The sequence below is a fragment of the Epinephelus fuscoguttatus genome, linkage group LG7 (genome assembly GCF_011397635.1).
Source record: "Epinephelus fuscoguttatus linkage group LG7, E.fuscoguttatus.final_Chr_v1".
In the NCBI taxonomy this organism is placed as follows: domain Eukaryota; kingdom Metazoa; phylum Chordata; class Actinopteri; order Perciformes; family Serranidae; genus Epinephelus; species Epinephelus fuscoguttatus.
This window is the reverse complement of record NC_064758.1, coordinates 2,548,979-2,573,646: the sequence shown is the minus strand read 5'-3', so window position 1 is coordinate 2,573,646 and position 24,668 is coordinate 2,548,979. Positions and strand designations below refer to the sequence as shown.

General features: G+C 41.3%; 2 protein-coding genes across 7 annotated transcripts in view; one reads left to right on the top strand and one right to left on the bottom strand.

Moving 5' to 3' along the window:
- The window catches only part of LOC125892003 (immunoglobulin superfamily member 21-like), a 437,371-nt gene extending 420,189 nt beyond the window's left edge, over window positions 1–17,182 (top strand). The window contains exon 11 of the mRNA XM_049581701.1: window positions 16,803–17,182. The gene's annotated coding sequence lies outside the window, so the exon portion shown is untranslated. The remainder of the gene's footprint in view (window positions 1–16,802) is intronic.
- Window positions 1–24,668, bottom strand: part of vps13d (vacuolar protein sorting 13 homolog D) — a 396,056-nt gene that overhangs the window by 265,497 nt on the left and 105,891 nt on the right. For 3 of the 6 annotated variants that reach the window (XM_049581623.1, XM_049581627.1, XM_049581628.1), the window contains exon 2: window positions 3,202–3,404. The exons of 1 other annotated variant lie outside the window; for it this stretch is intronic. In XM_049581623.1, the coding sequence (XP_049437580.1) occupies window positions 3,202–3,298 (97 nt within the window). In that variant the 5' untranslated portion in view covers window positions 3,299–3,404. Of the gene's footprint in view, window positions 1–3,201; window positions 3,405–5,341; window positions 5,388–9,706; window positions 10,238–24,668 lie in introns of those variants that run through there. 2 more of the 6 variants (XM_049581625.1, XM_049581626.1) reach the window with 2 other exon arrangements.

The window sequence follows — 24,668 nt, the reverse complement described above, 5'->3', positions numbered from 1 at the left end:
GTTGCCTTTTGGGTTCCAGTGGAATCAGTGCATAAGTATCCACCACCAGTATCTGTCCGAAGACTAGGGTTGAGATAAATTAGCCAGTAAGTGTGACCAGTTAGATAGAGCTGGGGAGCTTGAGCTCTGTGGTCATTATTTGATTTCACCAGCACATGTTACAGTACATATGTTTTTGTGGGTTTGTAATCTTAAATACTGTGGCCAGTTTCGCTGAATCAATGTCCTTTGTCTGGTCTTGATGGTAAGTTGCACTATCAACTGTTTGAACCTGGCATGCTTCAAGATGGCTAGGCATGTGGTAGAATTTGATTTGGTTGGTTAGGAACAAACGATGGCAGTGAGGAAATGGTTGACTAAATTTGTTGTTAGCATTTGCAATTTGGTAGCTTGGCCTGCTAATTTTGTTGATAAGTGCTACAGCTCATGCTTTGTTTGGTTTTGCGTCTGAGCTTTGTTGTAGCTTCGTTTTCTCTTTGTGTTGTGCGTCTTTGTACTACTTGGTTGGCTAGTGAACCTTTGTTTAGAGGAACCTCTGGGTATGCTACTTTGGTTTAGCGCTTATGTAATACCACTTCAGTATGCTTTGAGTAGCTGTCATTCTGAATAGGCAGAGCATCCTGACCTGTGCTTTGTGTGGTTGCAGACCACCTTGTAAGAAGTCATGTGATGAGCTTTGGTGCTCATTCTGAGAGCAACATTTTGATGTGTTCTTTGGGTTGGGGGTTTAACAATCTCTTGCTGACTGTACCTCACTGCTCTATACCCACTTTCCTGAATTCCTGCAAAATACAAATCTGCATTGTGAGGTGGGTGCTGTTTCAAATCGAATCCTACAAATTTTCTAAAAGCCTTTTTAACTAGCCATTATGTGGTGACGCTTTATTTTCCCATGCACTAGCTTCTGATAGCAGTAAATTTCTCATTCTTAAATTGCCCCTCCCACTGTTTTGGACAATGTTCCAGCCAGCCTCATCATGTAGTTGGCTGACATTAGAGGATTGTTACTTGATTAGGCTCACCTGGGCTTCCAAGCTATAAAAGCTGCCTCAGGTTTTAACTTGGTCTATCCCTTCCTTCAGCTGACAGCCACTGAGCATCATTGGTTTTGGTTTGCACCTTCAACACCTCCACAGCAGACATGACGCACACCCATGCATGGCTTTCATAATTGACTTTGCTGACCTACACACTGCACTGATTTCAATTCAAATAAAACACAAGAAGTTTGTGCTCTAAAGACAGGATCAGCACTAGGGATGCACGAAATGAAAATTTGTGGCTGAAGCCGAAGCCGAATAAAATTAAACGCTTGAGTCTCCCTAGGTTGGATTTGGAACCACACTCCTAACTACCACGTCCTTACTCCCAGGTAACAAGAGCTCTGTCATGACCAGTGTTGGGTAAGGGTTACTTTAAAAGTAATCAAAGTACGTTACTGCGTTACTTTTTTAAAAAAGTAACCAGTTACTTTAAAAGTACTTCCAACGTTACTCCCTGAGAAAAGTAACTCAACCACTTTTAAAGTACTTTTGAGTATTCTACATTTCCTATTGGGCAATGGGCCACAGGGTGCTAATGTTTTGTATGTTTAGTTTGCCATCATCATTTTTTGTATGTTAATTTTGTGCTCTACATAACATTGTGAAATTTTAAAATTTAGGTGGAGGCTTCAAATAAGCGTACTGGGTTTTTTGTCTCTTCCTGCACCATGTACTATTTATCTGTTATTCTTGTGTATTTTTAAACTGTGCAAAATAAACTAAACTCAACTAAACTAAAACTAAAAGCCTACATTTTTTGTCTCCAAAATTAAAGTTATGGACCACTTGCCCTTCACTGAGATCCAATTCTCCCATCATATGGGGTCAGATCAGTCTCATAATGAATGAACTCATGCAGGGTTTTTCACGAGTGCACATGCTCTGGTTCACAGTTGCATTTCGGACTCACTAATGCACACGATCTGTTTCGCAAATGCACACGCTCTGGTTCACAAATATAATTTTTATTCAAACTTGCAATATAAATTCGGAAATGCACACGCTCTGCTTCACAAATATTATTTTGAGGCACACTTGTAATATAAATTCACAGATCATGCGAATCGCTGAATGTGCATTTACAAACTGCTTCTCATTTGTGAACCTCTCTACATTTGTGAGAGAAATCTGTGTGGTGAATTTTGAGACTCCCCTGACATTGCAGGTCAACGAACGTCACCATTGGCTGATAAATCTGTCAATCAAATTTATGATTCTGATTGACAGATTCATCAGTTAATCAGGTGTGTTCGTTTTGTTACTTAAGTATTTGATTACTCAAACAGCAAACTAATGCAAAAAGTAATCAAAGTACTCTAATGCGTTACTTTGTAACGTGTTATACCCAGCTCTGGTCCTGACCTTGGTACATTTAAATTCCTCTGTTAAACTAGATACTGGCAGCTGAAGTATCCCTTTTCCATACAATGCAATGCATTACTTAAGTTAATTTTAGTTTAATAAATTTGGCTTGTTTTAAGTAAATCTTTTGTGTGGACTCCCTTCTTGTCACATTCACTGAGCCAGTTTGTGACAGTTTAAAAAGAAACAGTGTTGGAGTTTTGGCAGACCAATTTTTAAGTCCGGTTTTTACCATGCTGCAGTTTGCACAACAAAAACAGTTTACATTCTGCAATTTTGATGCATTCTTATTCCGTCTTTATTGTATGATTTTGTGGGCCACGCAAACCCTATAGAAATCAAAGCTTTCAGTATACATGATGGTATTAAAATGTTTTTAATCTGTATTTTGTGAGGTCCTGGCAGTAGAATAAGCCACTATTAACCTATATAAAGGCCCAGTCATGCAAGAAATAAAAACATGAAAAAAATACTGTGATGTACCGTGAAATCACCAGAATCTTAGAAAATACTGTGATAAAAATGTTTGGTCTGACCGCCCAGCACTAACTCTCAAAAACACTCAAAGTATTAGACTGAATCACTGCTGCTCTCAGAGGACAATGCAGTTCAGCTGTAACACATTCTGATATGTCACATTTTCATTAAGCTGAAGCATTAATGTATAGTATCTCAACTACTCAAAGAATGAAGTGACTAAAAATGGTAACCATATTTTCAGTTCCTGCAACAAAAAGTTGATGCCAGCCTGGCAACAACTTTTACCAGTTAGTGTTCAGCCCTGATGTGGAATTACCTTTCAGAAGGGCAATGGAGAGCTGATCTGTGTTCAGGTTGCTGACATATTTTCCAAGGTATGTGTTTAGCACCCAGGCAACGAGACCCTCCAACATCCTGGTGGCTCAGGGATGATGAGAGCTACTCCAACGTGTAAGGTTATTCTGATGATGAAAAGTATGACCCCTCGTCTGTAGCCCTCACAGGTGAGTAGGTCAACGTCTGATAAACACAGAACATATGTTTGATTAATCAATAGAGACATATTGGTTTTATTATGAAAGTAAATTGATTGAATTGTTCATCAAAACTCCTGTATCAGTGAGCACACATATACATCAAAGTCCATTCTAAAGTCTGTTTTTTTTTTTAAAAAAAAAAAAAAAAAAGGTAAGTAGTACTTAAGTGTCACTTTAAACAACTGTTAGTGTGTCAATATTATTTCATCAGGCTTTTGTTACATGCTAAAAACACTGGAACCCAGGTATGTGACTCCATCCCCACATTCTTTTCACCGACAGAGCCGTACCCAAGCTTTACAGTGATGTAAAGCATAAAGTTGAGGAATAATAATAATAATAATAATAATAATAACAACACATTTTATGTCTGGGCGCCTTTCATGGCATTCAGGTCGCCTTACAATGTAAAATACAAAGTAAAATACAATAAAATACAACGTACAACATAATTAAACATTTTACAACAAACAAACAAAAAAATATCAGTTAATAAAGCAAACAAAACAAACATAAACAAAACATCTACCCACTCAAAGAGAGAAGGAGAGCCTGAACAAGTGAGTTTTCAGCCTGGATTTGATGTGTGGTAGAGAATCAATATTTCGGAGGTCAGGGGAGAGTGCATTCCAGAGCTGGGGAGCAGAGCGGAATCTTTGAGTACAGTAGGAAGGGTGGCATTGACTTGTGATGCCTGGACTTCAAGGTCAGTGGATTCATATGTGACTATTAGAGATGCACCGAAATGAAAATTTGTGGCCGAAGCCGTAGGCGAATAAAATTAAACACTTGGCTGAATACCGAGTACCGAATGCCGTTGTTTAGTTTTTCATTAGTTTTTGCAGAGGAACACCCTTCAGTTAAGTGTTGTCACGGTACCAAAATTGGGACCCACGCTACAATACCAGTGAAAATATCATGGTTCTGAGAAGTATCACGATACCACAGTGAAAATGAGGCAGATGTGCCTTTTGTCATTTATAAAAAGATAAATCACTTTTCTATAATACATCAATGATATTTTAATGGAATAAATTACTTACTGACTTATTCATACTTCAAAAACAGCATCAATAAGTGATTAACATAGGGGGGATCAAAATAAAATAAATAAATAAAATAAAAATCAACCAGCCACCCTCCTCCCCTGACAAGTTAAGAACAGTCCCTTCATAAGTTAAGAACAGTCCCTTAAGTGCGGTGAGGTTTGTGGACCGTTACCTGCCACAAAGAGAGAAATGTGAACGGCTCATTTCTCCTCTGACACGTCACATACCTGTGTGCCGCCACGGCTCGGCTGTTCAGGTATTTCTGGACAGTCATGACACCAACGGTCTTACTGGACCTGGGCGGGCTTCTCCGTCGCCGCTAAGCCATTATCTTGAGCCGCAGAGCACTATGGCGCAGTATTTGACAATACATTCCTGTCTGTGTTCAGACCCCGTTCAACCCACAACCGACAGGATTTGCCTTTCGTTTCTGCTGCTGGTTGAAATCTGTACTGGCACAGCGTGCTGCTGAATGATTTCTTTTGCTTGCACAAAACTGTTTTTAGTTGCAACTGCCGACAATTTACTCCGTCCGTCACCGCACGCTGTTTGATTGCGTCATCAAAACACACCGCTATTATTCGGCCTTGCTTTTCACTTATTCCACCGAATACCGAATGTGTGGGTTTTTTTGCAATATTCGGCCGAATATATTCGGTTACCGAATATTCGGTGCATCCCTACTATAACGGCACATAATCTCACAGAGAACTGGCGACTGCTGTCTCATGTTCTCCAAACTAGAGCAGTACATGAGAGTCACACCGCAAACATAGCAGTCCTCCTGCAAAATGCAGCACAAGAATGGGAGATTGAAGTTGTAACAGAAAACGCTCCAAACATGGGTGTTGCCATTCAGTGAGGTGGATACCTGCATGTGAAGTGTTTCACTCAAGTGCTTAATCTGGCCTCACAGAGAGCGTTAAATCTGCCAGCAGTTCAGTTTGTCAGGTGTATGCAGCATTGGTGACAGGTTTTGTGACGTGTTGGTCAGTCTGTCTGCTTAACATCACATTTTGCTGCAATAAAAATGATTAAAGTCAGATGAACAGACTGAAAACTTCATCTCATGAGCTAAAACTGACAATGATTAAGTTTTCCTTTAGACAGTCAGAAAATAGGTAATATATCCCAATATATTTTAGCGCAATACTCAGCATATCGAAATATCGCAATAACATTGTATTGTGACAATATCGTAACATCGGTCCTCTGGTGATTCCCACCCCTAGTGAGCCCTGGTGCACGGGAGCATTATCATATATGTTTCTCCAATCTTTAATTCAGGATTTCCTTTAATTTGTCCCCCATCTGTATTTGTACTAGGGATGCACATGAATTAGTCGCCTAAACAACTAAACGTCCGCCTCTCACTTGTCGTCACCAGAAATATTAGTTGGTTAAAGTAATTAGTGTGTTATTCATGTACAAGGCCGCTTAACTGTCATGCAGCCACCTGCCACTAGTGGGGGCTACAGAGCCGCCAGGCAGCAGCCCCTTCCCGCGGTAATGCTCAAGTAGACTGGAGTTTTGAAACAGTACAGTGGGATGTTGGAGGGATGTCCTATTGCAAAACGAGCGCAGTTTAAGTGAGTTTTTGTCAGACAATGTGCAGGGTTTACATTCATACTGCATGGCCCAAAATGCCTCTCATTTCAGCTGAGATAATAATTATAATAGTATAATAATAATTATAATTTAGATGTCGTTTTATTAACTTTAAAGTGAATTGCTATCATTTCTGTCAGATTAGTCTTGCCACCAGACAATCAGAGATCTCCGCCTTCTGATAGTCTGGGGACACTCCTTTCTAAAGTGTGTTTAACACACCAGAGAAAACGGCTGGCAACAAAACAACGCCTCTTGCATTTTTAAAAAGGACACGCCCTCCCGGAAATGTGCGCTCCCCCTTTTTCTCATCCACAAAGAAACAAACACACAGAGAGATTGAAAATGGATGCCGAGAGATTTAATTCCGTTTTATCAAACGTGTGCTCAGTCCACAAGATTGTGGAAATGAAGGACTTACAGCGACTTTGTTTAAAACTTTTAATGTAGTCAGACTATGTTTACGAGTACAAGAGTTCAGCGAGCCACCAAGGACCGCCCTGTGGATTTACTATTGGTTCTGCAATGTAGGGAGTTTTTAAACTCTGAAATTGTATCCGCCATCTAAACACAAAATCAGGGAGAAAGACATCAGTCTTTAGTTAAGCAAAGCGTCTAAAGACTGACTTGTGAGTCTACTGTCAGATAATCTGCAAGGTTCAATGTGCCCCACATTTCAGAGGCAATTTATTTATTTTAGATGTTATTTTAGTGGTCAAGTTTTGACTGAGTTGTCATGTTCACATTCATACTGCACAGCGCAAAGTGTCTCGTACTTCAGCATTTAAAATCAGACATGGTTGTTGAAGATTATGATTAATGGCTTCAAAGGGCTCTTAATGCACACAATATTTTTTAGGACAATGCTTCAAATACTTAACAATAAATTGTGCTAAATTTTGACTGTTTTCTGAGTGTTTTCCCTTTTTTAGACTAGTCTTAAAAGATTTTCGTTTCGTCAACAGGGAAATTAGTCACCAGGAACATCCCTAATTTGTACTAGGGCCAATCAAAAGCTCCAGTAGGCAACATTGTTTTGGTATAACTGAAGTAAAAACTTTATAATATCCTCTAAGCATAATGTAAATCAAGTGGTCTGAGACAAACAACAAGTTTCTGCACCTTACCATGGCTCTGTGTTCAGCCTCTAAAGAATCAGTATCGTGCCGATGTGCATCAACCAATCAAAGGTTAGTCTCGCCACCAGACAATCAGAGATCTCCGCCTTCTGATAGTCTGGGGACACTCCTTTCTAAAGTGTGTTTAACACACCGGAGAAAACGGCCGGCAACAAAGCAACGCCTCTTGCATTTTTGAAAAGGACACGCCCTACCGGAAATGTGCACTCCCCCTTTTTCTCATCCGCAAGGAAATAAACACACAGAGAGCTTGAAAATGGATGCCGAGAGATTTAACTCCGTTTTATCAAACGTGTGCTCAGTCCACAAGATTGTGGAAATGAAGGACTTACGACGTGAGCCATTTTGTACTGCTACACGTGTTTCTAGTCGGACTGTGTTTACGAGCACAAGAGTTCAGCAAACCACCAAAGGACCGCCCTGCGCATTTACTATTGGTTCTGCAACGTAGGGAGTTTTTTTAAACTCTGAAATTGTATTCGCCCATCTAAACACAAAATCAAGGAGAAAGTCATCAGTCTTTAGTTAAGCAAAGCGTCTAAAGACTGACTTGTGAGTCTAATCAAAGGTCAGCTCAGACCACTGTGTTCCTATTGGCTGTTCTACAGCATATGCACGTTCCCGTGCCGCCGGAAGAAGGGGAGAGCAAGCGGCAATGGCGAACAGTGCACCAGGTAAAATAGCTATTCCAGCATTGGCTACAACTGCCTACACAGCTAAACCCAAAAAAGGAAGACAGAACTCGGTTCCCCAGAACCCCGCAGGGAGGGGAAGGGTGAGGTGGGGCCAGGCCCGGCCGCAGGGTGCAGGGCACGAGGGTCAGCCATGGGAACGGAGCCGAGGGCTCTCCGCAGAGAGCGAGAGCCGAGCCTCGGGAGTATGTGCGGGTCCGCGAGAGAGGGATGGGGAGGGCTGCTGCGCAGAGAGGGAGAGCCGAGGCTCAGGAGTATGTGCGGGGCTGTGAGGGAGGGATGGGGAGGGCTGCTGCGCGGTGAGGGAGAGCCGAGGCTCCCAGAGAGGGAGAAATAGAACCAAGTAGGATGAAATACTCGCGTGCTCGTCTGGTAGGATTGGTTCAGGGCAGAGACGAACGAAACCTAACTCAGATGAGACTAAAAAATCAACCGGTGTCAGGCTTTCTACCTACTGCAGATTTAATTTCAAAGGCTTACTTTGATATTTTTCAACTTGGACTCTGTTTTCCCAGACATATGTGTCTAAGTGAGTAGTGCTAACTAAAGTTTAGAAACTGGTCAAATAATGAGTGAGAGGGCTGCAGTTGGCAGCAGCAAAACAGGCTGTATGTCCACTAAGTGGTAGTTTTTACAGACAGGCTCAAATTATTATTACTATTATTATTAAGAGTCTGTATTGTAATGTATTTTTACACCTAACTGAGAGAACAAAGGGTTTAATTCAACCAAACCAGAGTTGGTGATACTTTGAACAATGGAAGCCAAGACAAGCCAAGACAGCTTTTGTAAGTTTTATTTCATTTTTGTGGACTTTGAATGAAGTGTGTTTCATAATAAAACTAGAGCACTCGGAGAGCGCAGACCTCTGCCAAGCAGCTCGGATTATCCTGCCATTTTATTATTTTATCCACTTCAACAGATCACCACCAAAATTTTATCATCTCTTCCTTGTCCCATTATCAACCTTTCCCAAAAATTCCATCAAAATCCGTTCAAAACGTTTCAAGTTATTTTGCAGACAAACAGACCAAAGCCAGTGAAAACATAACCTCCTTGGCGGAGGTAATTACTGTTCATGTAAATGGAGTCTGGTGGCTTTAGCACTGGTGATTTTGAGGCTGTTTCTGATTAAACACAAAGGACCTCACTTTAATAAAAAAAGATCTACCTCTGTAGGAATTCTTTTCATTATACTGTCAGACAGTATGAATAACAATCTGAAACTGTCCTTGGCAAAAACAAAAAACATTTAGTTGATGTAAATTGACGGTGCAGAATTGCCCTAAGTGATAACATTGCAGCCTGTTTTGCTGCTGCCATCTGTGGGGGTCTCACTAAAAACTAGACCAGTTTCAAAAACTGTTGTTGTCTTTAGTCACTTGACACAAAAACATGAGAGTGGGGTTCAGATTGAACAATACCAAAGTTGCCCTTTAACTTGTGCTGCTGTATTCAGGGATAATGCGATCTCTAAACTTGTATTCTTACTTTCACGAGCTAGACTGCTAATTAGCTACAATGTGGCGACAAGCCACAGACCAAAGCTTTCCGAGGTCGTGTGGTCAATGGCTGCATTACAGTTAGTTATAGAAGTAAAGGAGTGACAGTGCCTAATTAAAGTCGGTGGCTTACCAAAGACCGCATTCACTTATCCTGTGTTTGCAGAGCGACAGTAACTTTAAGATACACAACTTCGGTTAGCATCAAAGCAGCATTGTAACTACTTCACTACAGCTGCCAGAACCGCAGCGTCAATGTAAGGTTACTAGACAAACTGCAGGGTTATTGACTCACCGCCAGAGACGACAGTTGTGGCTCTTCATCCACACAGCTTTGCCGAGTCCATGCCGGTCAGACGTTCAGTCGGTAGTCATGTCTTGTCAAATCCACTACGGACAGGACTAATGCTATGCTGACATTTCGCGTTAGTAAACGTTAACGTTATGTCAGCTGAACACTGTGGACTGTCGGGCAGCGTTCCGACATCAACCAACAGTGACAATGACACCGGATTTATTTAGAAGCTGTCACCATCAGCGCACAGCACTAAACTCGGCGTGGTTGTGGTGACGGACAGGGCAAGGTTGTGATCCTACGTAGCTAGCCACTTTGCTAAAACTAGCTTGCGAAGGTTAAGTACTCACAGCCGAAATCAGACAGTTAGCGGTAAATCCAACTCAGAGACAACAGCAAGCGCGTGTCATTTCATTAAAAACAAACGTATTTCTCCAAGAATATCGATGTAACTGTTGTATTTCGAGACTTCAGAGCTGAGTGTCGCTGCATCGTATAAAGGAACACTTCCTAATAGCGTTGAACCTCCAATACATACTTCCTGTCATGTGACGAAAACAAACCGTTCCTCTCGTGTGGCGTTGAAGTCCAACCAGGAAAAACGGCCATTTTTGCACTAAACAGCGACTTCAAGTGTGCGTTGCGTATCACACGCTTTTTCTTTTTACTTTTAGTTGGTACTAACAGCTGCCCCTAAAAATACGTACTGAAGCATGCAGTATGCATACATACAACTACGATGTACTACTTTCGCATAACATTACGCCCTTAACTATGACCATTTTGCTTTTATACTTCTTAGTTAAAACAAGCGCCACTTATAGAGTTCACCAGAGACAGAGATTAACCCAGAGAGATCTGCTGTTGTTACTTTGCAATATATGTAGTGAAAGTTATAACTGCACGGTATGCAAAAAAAAAAATCCTCCGCACACTGACATGGACTTTACTATCGGAATTTAATGAAGGGAACAACGCGTTTCGCGTTTAGCGTCATCAGGTTCACCTCATCAGAAACAAAAACAGGTTAAAGAAAACAACTCAAATCCTGTGAATCATTCATGATTCACAGGATTTGAGTTGTTTTCTCATGAATGATTAACAGGATTTGAGTTGTTTTCTTTAACCTGTTTTTGTTTCTTTTTTGCCCCGTAGGATACATAAAAGAAAGCTTAAGAAAGCTGTACTGTCCTACGTAGGGAAAGTCGAGCCTGCACTATCTGCGGAGTAGTGAGTAAAGGATAGACTTGCAGGATATATATTATCAATGTATATTATTCATGTCTTGTTATATGGTTCCTCTGCATAAAGGTATTTGTATATAGGTACTGGTGGTCTCAAGCTAGGATAGAGTAATCTGTAGTAATTCTACCTCTTATCCTCGCTTTGTGTAATATTGATTGTGTAAGTAGACTTTGATATTCATGCATTGAAATTCTTATGTTTTTAACTTATACCATGGTTGATGCATACTTTTTCAACTTCATGATGTATGTAATTGTACTGTTTTTGTATATTTTTTTGAGTCTTGCTTAGACAAACAGAGAAAAAAAGAAAAAAAGAAAAAACGAAATTAGTCATGTGACCAGCAAGCATTTAAACACACCTGAGAATGCTTAGGTCAGACCTGATGAGGTGAACCTGATGACGCTAAATGCGAAACGCGTTGTTCCCTTCATTAAATTTCGATAGTAAAGTCCATGCCAGTGTGCGGAGGATTTTTTTTTGCATATCTTATGACTCACGTTCCTGCTGCCTACCAGCACCTGACGATCTGTGGCTGTGCAAGGAGATTTCATTGACTCCAGTTATAACTGCACGGATTGTAGATTCTAGCAGATTATATTTGCGACAGTGAAGTTACACCTGCACTTCTCCCCTACATTGTTATTAGGGTCCGTGCAGCTCAACTGCCAGGACACTATTGTAATCCCAGGTCGTCTTCTTCTTCTTCTTCTTCTTTTTCTTCTTCTTCTTCTTCTTCTTCTTCTTCTTCTTCGTCTTTCTTCTTCCAAGGAAATCATACTTCCTATGGGTGAAAACTTACCAAACTTTGCACAAAGGTCCAGTCTGATGCCAGATATCCTCAGATGTAAACTCAAGACAATAGTCCTGATGGTGGCGCTACAGCAAGTGTCTAAAGTTCAAAACTTTGAAAATTCATAACGAATCAACCATACGTGCTACAACTTCACAACTTCCATCAAACTGTAGCCCCAATACGGAAGAAACTGTACATTTAAACCTATTAAAAATTATGAAGTTCATCACACTGTTTTTTTTTTTTCAAAAACTGTAAAACTTCTTAAACCTATCTCCTCCCACAATTTTTGCTCAATTGACACCAAACTTGCTACAGAGCATCTTCAGACTGTCGTACAAAAACTACATTTCTCAGATTTTTGATTTATCAAAAATTGAGCCTACAGTGCATCAAAATGTTTGACTGTAAACAGTACTGTAAACATATACATGCAAATTCTTGCTAAATAAATCTTCAATGTTCATGAAAAAAATGACAAAATTCTAGAGTCATGGTAGATGATGTGTGGCAAATTTCAGAATTTTATCTCAAAAACTGAATTTTTGACAGCATTTTGAATTTTGCTCTAATGTGAAGAATTGGAGTCAATGTAAAAATGGCAATTTTAAACATCAGTTGTTCACTTATGGAGCAAATCAATCATTGTTACAAACAAATTACCAACATCTCCATGCTGTCTAGATGCAATATGTGTATTTTCACATTTTTGTCTTAATAACTGAATTTTTTACAGTGGTTTCAAATCTGCCTTTCCATGCACGGATGGCTGCTTTCCTACACAACAGTGAATGGCTGACTCATCGTTGTTCAGCATCTACAAGTCTTCTTCCTGCTAGAAAATCTGCCTTCTCATGCTTGAAAATAAACCAAACTTTGCACAAAGATCCAGCGTCAATACTTCAGTGTGAAACCATCTGAGGCTTCTCACTTTGCACATAGCTCAACCAGTTAAACATAAGTTTTTCACTTATGAAACAAATCAATCATTGTTCAAATAAATTACCAACATCTCCATGATGTCTATATGCAATATGTGTATTTTCACATTTTTGTTTCGATAACTGAATTTTTTACAGTGGTTTGAAATCTGCTTTTCCATGCATGGACAGCTGCTAAACCTGCACATCTGGCTTAGTCAGTTTGTGAAGCTACACATGAATTGTCACTGACTAATTAGCTCAGTGAGATAGAAATTGATCCTTAGTCTCAGAGGTTGTGAGTTCAAGCATCTGCTGATGCAAAAGGCAGATTGTGTCTCTAAATGTCTTCCAATTCTTCTGCTTGTTGCTCATAATTGCCTAAAAATGCCCGGACCCGACACATCGCTGCGCCAGCTATACTTTTTATAGTTATGTCCTATTGTTGTTTGTAATATTTCTGATTATTATGTTCACTTAAACAATTAATATCCCTATTATTACTGTTCACCTGGGCATCAGTTACTTGAATGTCCTGTCATCTGGCATTGTGACTTCTAACAGGTGTCAAACTGCCAGAAAAGCTTTTAAGCACACACACACACACACACACACACACACACACACACATAAACACACACACACACACACACACACACACACACACACACACACACACACACTGGATAGCTCAGCAGTTAAGGCTACTGATCCCGGTCAGGGCAGGTAACACATTTTCAGTCTGGACCCTAAGGCAAGGTCCTAAATGCTTCTAGTCTACCTCAGGATGAGGGAAACTGCAAAAATAAAAGTCATACCAGCTCAAACATCGCCCATGTCAACAAGGTCTGTGTCTCGTGTTGGAGAACCAAGGCAACCTAATGAGAAATGGACCACTGGAACAAGACGTGGATGGACTAGAGCAGAGAATATGGAACTGTTGTAATGCTACTATATAAGTAACCCCAGAGAGAGGTTACATGCAGAGGATATGGGATATAGATGCTTTGAAACCCAACATCTTACCTGACAAAGAAACAACTCCTACCCCAGTGTTCCAACATCCACAAACAGCAACTGCTATCTCAGCTAGAGAATGATGAGGTACAACAAACATGCTACGACAAGGGGGAGCCAGGACAACAGGTCAAAGTGGGATGTCATCATCATCCCCACACTCCAAGATTGGGTACCAAGTCCCAAACTCTTACAGTACAGATTCCCTTACAGCAAGGACAAATGACCTGAGATTGAGGATAATGAATAATAATGAATAGATAAATAATTAATGAATGAATACATGAATGAATAACTCCCTCCCTCTGGCTTCCTGCCTAAAGAGATACACAAGAGAAGCAGAAGCCAGGAGAATAAATAGGATGGTCTCCACCGAATCATCCAAAGTGTACTCTCAGTGGCTGAAACTGAACAATACTGGAAAAGCATATGAGAGAAGGAGGCATCATTTAAAACCGATACTAAGTGGCTAATGGATCTAAGAGCCACTTAGTACCCTCTAAAAGTCTGCTAGAACAAGAGCCAGTTACCATTACAATGGCAGACATCCAAAAAAGGAGTATCAGGTATGAAGAACTGGACAGCACTGGGCCCTAACATGATCCACTCCTACGGGCTAAAGAAACTAACTGTACTTCATGAACGCCTGGGAGCACAAATGAACCAGCTGCTGATTGATGGGACCCATCCAGAGTGGATGACCCAGGGACGGACAGTCTTGATCATGAAGGATCCCCAGAAGGGCGCGGTCCCATCCATTTACTGGCCAATAACCTGCATCTGTACAACATGGAAGCTCCTGTCAGGCATCAATAGGCACATAGCCCATTATATGAGCAAGGCCCAGAAAGGAATTGGGAGTAATACCAGGGGAGCTAAGCTACAGCCACTGGTCGATAGAGCAGTCACCCAAGACTGCAAGACCAGGCAGATCAACCTGTTACACGCCTGGATTGACTACAAGAAAGCCGACAACTCAATATATAGATGCACGCATAGACACGCATAGATACTGAAATGCTTGAAATGTATATATATACATGTATGTATATATATATTATCAAACATTGGTAGAAAATACAAAAATATACAGCATCTTGAAGGAGATGTCCCTTCTATTAAAATACTTAAAAAGAACTTAAAGCACCAGGCATATGAGATTTGCCAAAATTAGGTAAAATTTACTGTGAACAGTAACAGTAAGAAGTTATTAATGGATTGATGTAACTTTGGTACAGGGCCAGGCTCGGGACGAAGACAGAGAGTGCAAACACCACAAGCACTTCTGCCAGGTAGTTGTTGTTTCCTCCGCAGGGGCGCTGTTGTACTAATACATGCTGGTTCACAGTATCCGCACTGTGTAATATTCTACTTGCATTTAAAATGTAATAATAACCATATCCAAAATACTACAATAGTGACCCTCAAACAGTGGACACAATAACTACTTAATTACAGTAAAAGGAAAAACAAAGAGTCAGTACACCGACGTTATAAAGGCTGTTTTCTATTTTGTTAATTCAATGACACAGGCTTAATTGGCATGCCATTTGAAGGGTGGTGCCAAAGCACAATCACAACAAAAGGACAACACATACTTTGCAATGTTATTCTTACCTGTTGTGCTCTTTTTAACCCAGTTGGTTAGGGATCCACTACCTTTAGCTGCCTCACACAGCTCCTTATTTTTTTGTTGAAGTCTTTATTTTTGCACTAAAGAATAAAATATTGTGATTAATAATAGAAAATGAATGACTAAATGAAATGTAATGAACACACACACACACACACACACACACACACACACGCACACAGTACATACAGACATACATATACATACATATTTGTGTGTTTCAATCAATCAATCAATCAATTTTATTTATAAAGCCCACTATCACAAATCACAATTTGCCTCACAGGGCTTTACAGCATATGACATCCCTCTGTCCTTATGACCCTTGCAGCAGATAAGGAAAAACTCCCCAAAAAACCCCCTTTAACAGGGAAAAAAAACGGTAGAAACCTCAGGAAGAGCAACTGAAGAGGGATCCCTCTTCCAGGACGGACAGACGTGCAATAGATGTCATACAGAACAGATCAGCATAATAAATTAACAGTAATCCGCATGACACAGGACAGAGAGAGAGAGAGAGAGAGAGAGAGAGAGAGAGAGAGAGAGATGCAGGTAATGACAGTAGCTTACATTATTGAAAGTAATAATATTATAGTTATAGTTCTGGTTACTGCGGTACAATATGTTGAAAGTATGTATTAATATCTGGCAGTATACATGTGTGACAATAGTCATATGTGTATAATAACAGTAGAAGTATGACTAATGACTAATGATGGCAGCAGCAGCAGGAGGCATCTGGCGGGACCACGGCAGCAGCACAACCACACACGTCACGCTGTCCAGGCACCGCTGCGATATGAGTTAATCTGAGAGACAGTGGAGCACAAAGGCTCCGGAGAAGAAGCCAAGTTAGTGACATCCAGAATGGCCAAGTTAGCAAGACGCAGTAATAGAATACGAGAGAGAGAGAGAGAGAGAGAGAGAGAAGGAGAGAAGGTGCCCGGTGTATTATAGGGGGGTCCTCCGGCAGACTAGGCCTAAGTCAGCCTAACTAGGGGCTGGTACAGGGCAAGCCTGAGCCAGCCCTAACTATAAGCTTTATCAAAGAGGAAAGTCTTAAGTCTAGTCTTAAATGTGGAGATGGTGTCTGCCTCCCGGACCGTAACAGGAAGATGATTCCACAGGAGAGGAGCCTGATAGCTGAAGGCTCTAGCTCCCGATCTACTTTTGGAGACTTTAGGGACCACGAGTAACCTTGCGTTCTCAGAGCGCAGTGTTCTGGTGGGATAATATGGCACTATGAGCTCTCTAAGATATGACGGAGCTTGACCATTTAGAGCTTTATAAGTTAACAGTAGGATTTTAACTTCAATTCTGGATTTTACAGGGAGCCAGTGCAGAGAAGCTAAAACAGGAGAAATATGATCTTGTTTCTTAGTTCCTGTTAGTACATGTGCTGCTGCATTCTGAATTAGCTGGAGAGTTTTTAAGGACTTACTAGAGCTACCTGATAATAGAGAGTTACAGTAATCCAGCCTTGAGGTAACAAAAGCGTGGACCAATTTTTCTGCATCTTTTCAGGTCAGGATAGGCCTAATTTTCGCAATATTACGCAGATGAAAAAATGCAGTCCGTGAGGTTTGTTTTAAATGAGAATTAAAAGACAAATCTTGATCAAATATTACTCCGAGGTTTCTTACGGTAGTGCTAGAGGCCAGAGCAATGCCATCTAGAGAAACTATGTCATCAGATAAAGAGTCTTTGAGTTGTTTGGGGCCAAGAACAATAACTTCAGTTTTGTCTGAATTTAACATCAGGAAATTGGTGCTCATCCAGGTTTTTATGTCTTTAAGGCAATTATGGAGTTTAGTTAATTGATTACTTTCTTCTGGCTTCATCAATAAATACAACTGAGTATCATCCGCATAACAATGGAAATTCATAGAGTGATTTCTAATGATGTTACCTAAAGGAAGCATATATAGAGTAAATAGGATTGGTCTGAGCACAGAACCTTGCGGAACTCCAAAACAAACTTTGGTACGTGAGGATGATTCATTATGAACGTCAACAAACTGAAAACGATCAGATAAATAAGATTTAAACCAGCTCAGTGCAAAACCTTTTAGGCCAATTAAGTGATCCAGTCTCTGCAGTAGAATTTGATGGTCAATTGTGTCAAACGCCGCACTAAGATCTAATAAAACAAGTACAGAGACAAGTCCTTTGTCTGAAGCAATCAGAAGGTCATTTGTAATTTTAACTAGTGCTGTCTCAGTGCTATGATGCACTCTAAATCCTGACTGAAATTCCTCAAATAAATTATTATCATGTAGAAAAAAACACAGCTGGTCTGCGACTACTTTCTCAAGGATCTTTGACACAAAGGGAAGGTTAGATATTGGTCTATAGTTGGCTAACACCTCTGGATCCAGGGTGGGCTTTTTTAGGAGAGGTTTAATTACAGCTACCTTAAAAGACTGTGGTACATAGCCTGTTAATAAGGATATATTGATCATATCTAATATATGAGTGTTAACTAAAGGAAAGACCTCCTTAAGTAGCCTAGTTGGGATGAGGTCTAAGAGACACGTTGATGATTTAGATGAAGAAATCACTGCGGTCAATTCTTGAAGAGAAATTGGGGAGAAGCAATCTAAATATATATTAGGTTTTACAGCTGTGTTTGAGGTTAGATAGGTACTATCTGAGGACAGGAGGTCATGAATTTTGCCTCTAATAGTTAGAATTTTGTCATTAAAAAAGCTCATAAAATCATTACTGCTAAGGGCTAGAGGAATACAAGGCTCAATAGAGCTTTAACTCCCAGTCAGCCTGGCTACAGTGCTGAAAAGAAACCTGGGGTTGTTCTTATTGTCTTCTATTAATGCTGAGTAATAGTTTGCTGCGGCATTGCGGAAGCCACTCTTATAAGTTTTGAGACTGTCTGTCCAGATTAAACGAGATTCTTCCAGTTTGGTTAATCGCCAATTCCTTTCAAATTTTCGCGCTATTTGTTTTAACTTACGGGTTTGAGAGTTATACCAAGGAGCGAACTTTCTTGCTTTTAACTTCTTTTTAAGAGGAGCTACAGAGTCAAGTATTGTTCGCAGCGAGCCTACGGCGCTATCGACAAAATGATCAAAGTCGGTACAGGAAACCTGTGTTACTGAGGGACTTGGTATTGAATTTAACGACGGAGTAATCTTTTCCTTAAATTTTGCGACAGCACTATCTGATAAACATCTAGTATAGTAACTGTTGCTAAGTGGCGTGTAATCGAGTAAAAAGAAATCAAAAGTAATCAGATAATGATCCGATAGCGAGGGGATTCTGTGGAAAGACTTTTAGGTTATCAATTTCAATTCCATACGTCATAACTAGATCGAGGGTATGGTGAAAACAATGAGTGGGTTCATGTACACCCTGACTGAAGCCAATGGAGTCTAATAATGAGATAAACGCAGTAGCCAGGGAGTCATTATCAACGTCGACATGAATGTTAAAATCGCCTACAATAATAACTTTATCTGATTTAAGAACTAAACTGGATAAAAACTCTGAGAATTCAGATACAAATTCAGAATACGGGCCAGGAGCACGGTACACTATAACAAATGAAAGTGGCTGCAAGGTTTTCCAGGTCGGATGTAAAAGACTAAGAACGAGGCTTTCAAATGAATTATAATCTAATTTAGGTTTAGGGCTGATTAACAGACTAGAGTTAAAAATGGCTGCAACTCCCCCTCCTCATCCGCTGCCTCGAGGAATGTGGGTATTATTATGACTGGGAGGAGTGGATTCATTTGGACTAACATATTCATCTTGACACAGCCAGGTTTCAGTGAGACTGAGTAAATCAATATGATTATCTGATATTAATTTGCCATGGTCCTCAGCCGGAAAAGGGTGGATTGCCCACTCCGGGTGAGGGGGGAGGTCCTGCCTCAGGTGGGGGAGTTTAAGTATCTCGGGGTCTTGTTCACGAGTGAGGGTAGGATGGAGCGGGAGATTGACAGGCGGATTGGGGTGGCGTCAGCAGTGATGCAGGCACTTAACCGGTCCGTTGTGGTGAAGAGGGAGCTTAGCCAGAAAGCGAAGCTCTCGATTTACCGGTCGATCACGTTCCCAATCTCACCTATGGTCACGAGCTCTGGGTAGTGACCGAAAGAATGAGATCGTGAGTGCAAGTGGCCGAAATGAGTTTCCTCCGCAGGGTGGCTGGGCTCAGCCTTAGGAATAGGGTGAGGAGCTCAGACATCCGGGAGGGACTCGGAGTAGAGCCGCTGCTCCTCCACATCGAGAGGAGCCAGTTGAGGTGGTTCGGGCATCTGGTAAGGATGCCTTCCGGACGCCTTCCTTGGGAGGTGTTTCGGGCATGTCCAACTGGGAGGAGACCTCGGGGCCGCCCCAGAACACGCTGGAGGGCTTCCTTCACCCGGCTGGCCGGGGCACGCCTCGGGGTTCCTGCGGAAGGGCTGACGGAAGTGACTGGGGCGAGGACTGTCTGGGCTTCTGTGCTGAGGCTGCTGCCCCTGCGACCCAGACCCGGATAAGTGGAGGACGATGAGTGCAGTACAAGTACGAGGTGGTCGGGGGACAGACACCGTTTGTATAAAACTATGAAAACTATGGCTGGGTAACTGAACTAGAAGCTCAGAGAGGCGTATAGGACTGCGTCTCCGAGTCCTGGTCTCAACTCTGGGTTGTCAGGGATTTAAATTACTAATAAAGTTTGCCAGGTTCCTAGAAATGAGAGCAGCTCCATCCAAAGTGGGATGAATGCCGTCTCCTAATCAGACCAGGTTTTCCCCAGAAAGTTTGCCAATTATTAACGAAACCCACATCATTTGCTGGACACCACCTGGACAGCCAGCGATTAAATGATGACATGCGGCTAAACATGTCATCACTGGTCAGATTTGGGAGGGGTCCAGAGAAAACTACGGAGTCCGACATCGTTTTTGCATATTCACACACCGAGGCAATATTAATTTTAGTGACCTCCGATTGGCGTAACCGGGTGTCATTGCCGCTGACATGAATAACATTCTTACTGAATCTACTTTTAGCTTTAGCCAGCAGTTTTAAATTTGATTCAATGTCGCCTGCTCTGGCCCCAGGGATACATTTGACTATGGCCGCTGGTGTTGCTAACTTCACATTTCTCAGAATAGAGCTGCCAATAACCAGAGTTTTATCCTCAGCGGGTGTGTTTCTGAGTGGGGAAAAGCGGTTGGAAACGTGAACAGGCTGGTGGTGAGCCGTGGGCTTCGGCTTGGAGGTGTGCTTCTGGCGAACCGTAACCCAACCTCCCGGCTGAACGGGAGTTGCCGGAGGACAGTTAGCAGAGGCTAAGGCTATGCTATGTTGCTCCGCACCGGCTACAGGGGGCTGGCAAAAACCGCAGCTACTGAATGGTTTTACATGGTGTGGAGCCGCGCTTCTAATTCACTAAGCCTCGCCTCCAACGCAGCAAATAAGCTACACTTATTACAATTACCACTGTCGCTAAAGGAGGCAGAGGCATAACTGAACATCTGGCACACCGAGCAAGAAAAAGCAGAGGGAGAAGCCATTGCTAGCTGTATAGCTAATGTAGCTACCAAGGCTAGTAATGTGCAAACAACAGCTAAGAGATTAGCGAGAAAGTCGTAGAAAGGAGGAGAGCTATAAGTGCTTAAACAGAACCAGTGTGGGTTAAGACTTGAAGTAGATGTTAAAGCAACATTAAAGCAACTGAAGTGAGAAAGCAGGCTAGTAAAATTCACCAGAGCAGTACAGAGACGCTGTCACAGAAACACCGGAAATGACACAACTCGACAAACACACTCGTCAGCACGTCCCACAGCGACAATATTCAGTCTCAGTCAGTGTGTGTGGAAAAACAACAACCATGGAGTAGATGAGTAAATGAAAAGGCAGTGAGCTGTGAGATGAACTCCAGCTCATATGTGTTGTTGTTGTTGTTGTTGTTTTTGTTGTTGTGTGTCAAAACCCATGAAATGTAGGAGTAAATAAAAGGCAAAGTGTGAGCTGTGTGGAAATGAAGTGTTGTGTTGTGTCTGCTTCTATGGCGCTGGCACTATTTTCTCTAAATAGATGTTGCTTTTCAGTCTGGTCAGAGATTGTATCCTAATCTTGGAGTTTACATTTTTGTAAAGAACTTTGTTCTGATGCCTTTGTATGTGCTACATTGTAGTAGGAAATGTTGCTCTGTCTCCTTTTGACTCTGTGGACAGAGGTGACACAGCCTGTCTTATCAAGGCAGCCAGGGGCCTGTATCATGAAGCAGGATTAATGTCTTAGCGAGGTAACTTCTCACAAAGCTGGTTCAGTTCTTATCGGGGTAGATCACCATTGTAACTTACTCTGAACTTATCCTGCTCCGGAGCAGGGTAAGTTCAGAGTTGAATCTGATCCTATAAAAAGCACCACCCACTGGCCAATCAGCTGTTCGGAAAAAAATTACTCCGCTGACAGAAATGCAGCCCAGTCATGACGGGAAGTTTCATTAATTTGATTGATTTTGATTTGAAAGTTTTTAAAGTTTTGAACATTAAAAAAGAAAAAAAAGCAACAACAAAAAACAATGAAAATTGTTCAAAAAGGAGTGGAAAGAAGTCGAAATTTCATCCCACCCCTTCATAAGAAAGAAACTGATCATTTGCGGACACTTAATAGCACCATTAATTAGTGCCAACATTTTTTGTTGTTGGAGGAAATGATCCCTGTTAAAGATAATGGGCCTAACTGACAGCTTTGCTGCTGGAAATGTGGAAAGTTGCCTATCATGTCTACACTTCATGGTGTTTGAGGGATTTTCCTTTTTGTTTTTGAAAGAGGGAGACTAGGTATATTTTTGCGCAGCTGTTAATTTCAAACACAGCTCAATATCAGGATGATTTTATTCAGACTATCAATTTGGTGTTGATATGATTTAATTGTGGCGTCAGCTTTAAGCTTTATTGTAGCATATATAATGTTATGACAAAGAAGACCAATTTATCAGACGCAATGATGTTAGACGATAATTGTAATACAATTCATCTGCGCAGCATCAGTGTCAGATGTACAGGTACAGGTACTGTACCTGTACAGGTACAGGTACTGTAGCTACTTGAACCAGTGATGAGTAATTTAACCTGCACATAATTTTATTTGCTGCCTTGTTTTGTCTTGATTTTTCCCTCTCTCCTCCTCTATTTCTTCTTTCCTTACTCGTTTTTTTCCTTCTCTATTATGTGATTTCATTGATGTTTTGACAGGGGAATTTCTTTGATAAGCTTTTAGTGGCTTCTAACCTCTCCGGCACTTTTCTTTTTTTAATCTTGTAAATTTTATACTGTCTGTTTTTAACATTATGTGCAAATACACTAATCTAAACTAAAACTAAACATTATTCATCCCGCTATGCGTTGCCACGCATGTTTCCTCCTCCTGCAGCTGCCACAGTGTTTTCTGTAATGTTGCTTTTCTCCTCCTCATATTTTAGTAGAAATAATTTCTGATCCTCACTAGAAATACTTTTTTTCCTCACATACAGCGCTCTGTGAGGACGCTCAGTGACGCTCAGTGATGCTGCGCTTCTCTCATGATTGTGATTGGTCCACTGCGTGCACGTTCACGGCTCTTGATAAAGCAACCCTGGGTTGAGTTACCGAGTTGATATCCAGCGTCGTGATACGGATTATCCTGATTGCCATTGTTAGGGTTAGTTAGGGTTAGTCAACCCAGGATAGGTCTGGCTAACCCAGGAAAGGTTGATCTCGTTTCGTGATACAGGCCGCAGGTCTGACTGTGTCTGCCAGTCTCTATGGCCAGGCTGTGATCACTGAGTCTGTAAATAGTCAGTATCCTTCTCAGTTTCTGATCTGTCACAGTGGACAGATAGTGTGCCATCATGTACTGTCTGTCAGTTTTCTGTCTCTCAGTGCAGTGGAGGTGAATATTAATGGAACCCAGTTTAGTGCTAGTGAGGCTATCTGCGACAGGTGTGGAGTAATGATCTCAATCTCACAATGGATGAAATGACATTGGCAGAAATTTGGCATTTGGCGAAAGAGATCTCTATATGTAACAGAAGAGATCCAGTTTAGGATATTGCATCACTTACAGATTACCCTCCAGCTGAGACATAGGATGAATCTGAGTTTGACAGAAATGTGCTCCAAGTGTCATGTGGAGGTGGGTGAGTTACAGGAACTGTGTCTGGTCATGTGTTCATATTGAGGGTACTGGCGTAAAATTACTGATAAACTCAATTTGATTTTTGATGTCCACCTTAACCCTGGGCCTCAGGCTCTGCTCCTGGGCTTACCCAGCCCTCATATTAAGGGCTCTTATCAAAGAAGGCAGTTCAGTATTCTTACATTCGCTGCCCAGAAAAATATACTGCTTAAATGGATTGATACTGCACCTCCTACAGTTGTATGGTGGCATAAAATGATATTTGAGCTAATACCAATGGAATATTTAACATACAGATTTAAATGTAAAAATGCAGTTTCCTTTAAGACGTGGACACCCTTCTTTAAATATGCTGGTAAAAGACTCACAAATATTGTCCTAAAGGGAATGCTTGACTCCAGCACTGACAATTGGCAAAATGACATCTTTGGGTCATAAGGTTAGATTTCTACTTACTTGGTGATTGATTGTCATTTATTTATTACTCATGTATTTTGTCTTATGAAATTTTGTTGAAAATTTCAAATACTTTAATTTATGTAAGTTTGTATCCTTTTTTTCACTCTTTCACTTCACTTCACTCACTACTTATTTCAGTAAGATGTGTAATTTCTGTGGCCACTGTTTGTTTGTACTGTGTTCGTTTTGTATGTTTATGAAAAAATGATCATAAAAATATTGTTAAAAAAAAAGAAAGAACCCAGTTTAAAGTCCATTCTCACTGAGGGCGAATATCTGCATGGATTATTCTTGCGGAAAAATATAAACGTTGATTTCATGGGTTCTTATGGAAGTTTGCACACCGGGGCGGAACTTTCATGCGGTGAAAAAAGTTTCCGCCCCTAATTTGCCCCCCCCCCCCCCCCCCCCCCGCGGAATTCGCTGTGGAACCAGAGATATTGGATGACGGGAGATACCCAACTGTAGGCTTATCAAATGTTAAGAAAACGGTTACTCTTCCTGTCTCCTAAGTGGGCGTGGTTAACTCTCCCTCCAATCAGAGCCTGTTTTCCCTCATACATTCAGAGCTGCCGCAAGTCTCCTACGAGGGCGTGGCGCTGACGTCACTGAATCAGGAAGTGAGCTGAGTTGGGTATTTCGCTTCATCCAATATCTCTGGTGGAACTACACAGCAGGGCCAATGAAATTGTTTGTTTACAGTCACGCAGACCCGGGAGAGTCCAAAATCCAGCCAGGCAGGACAGTATGGGAGAAAGG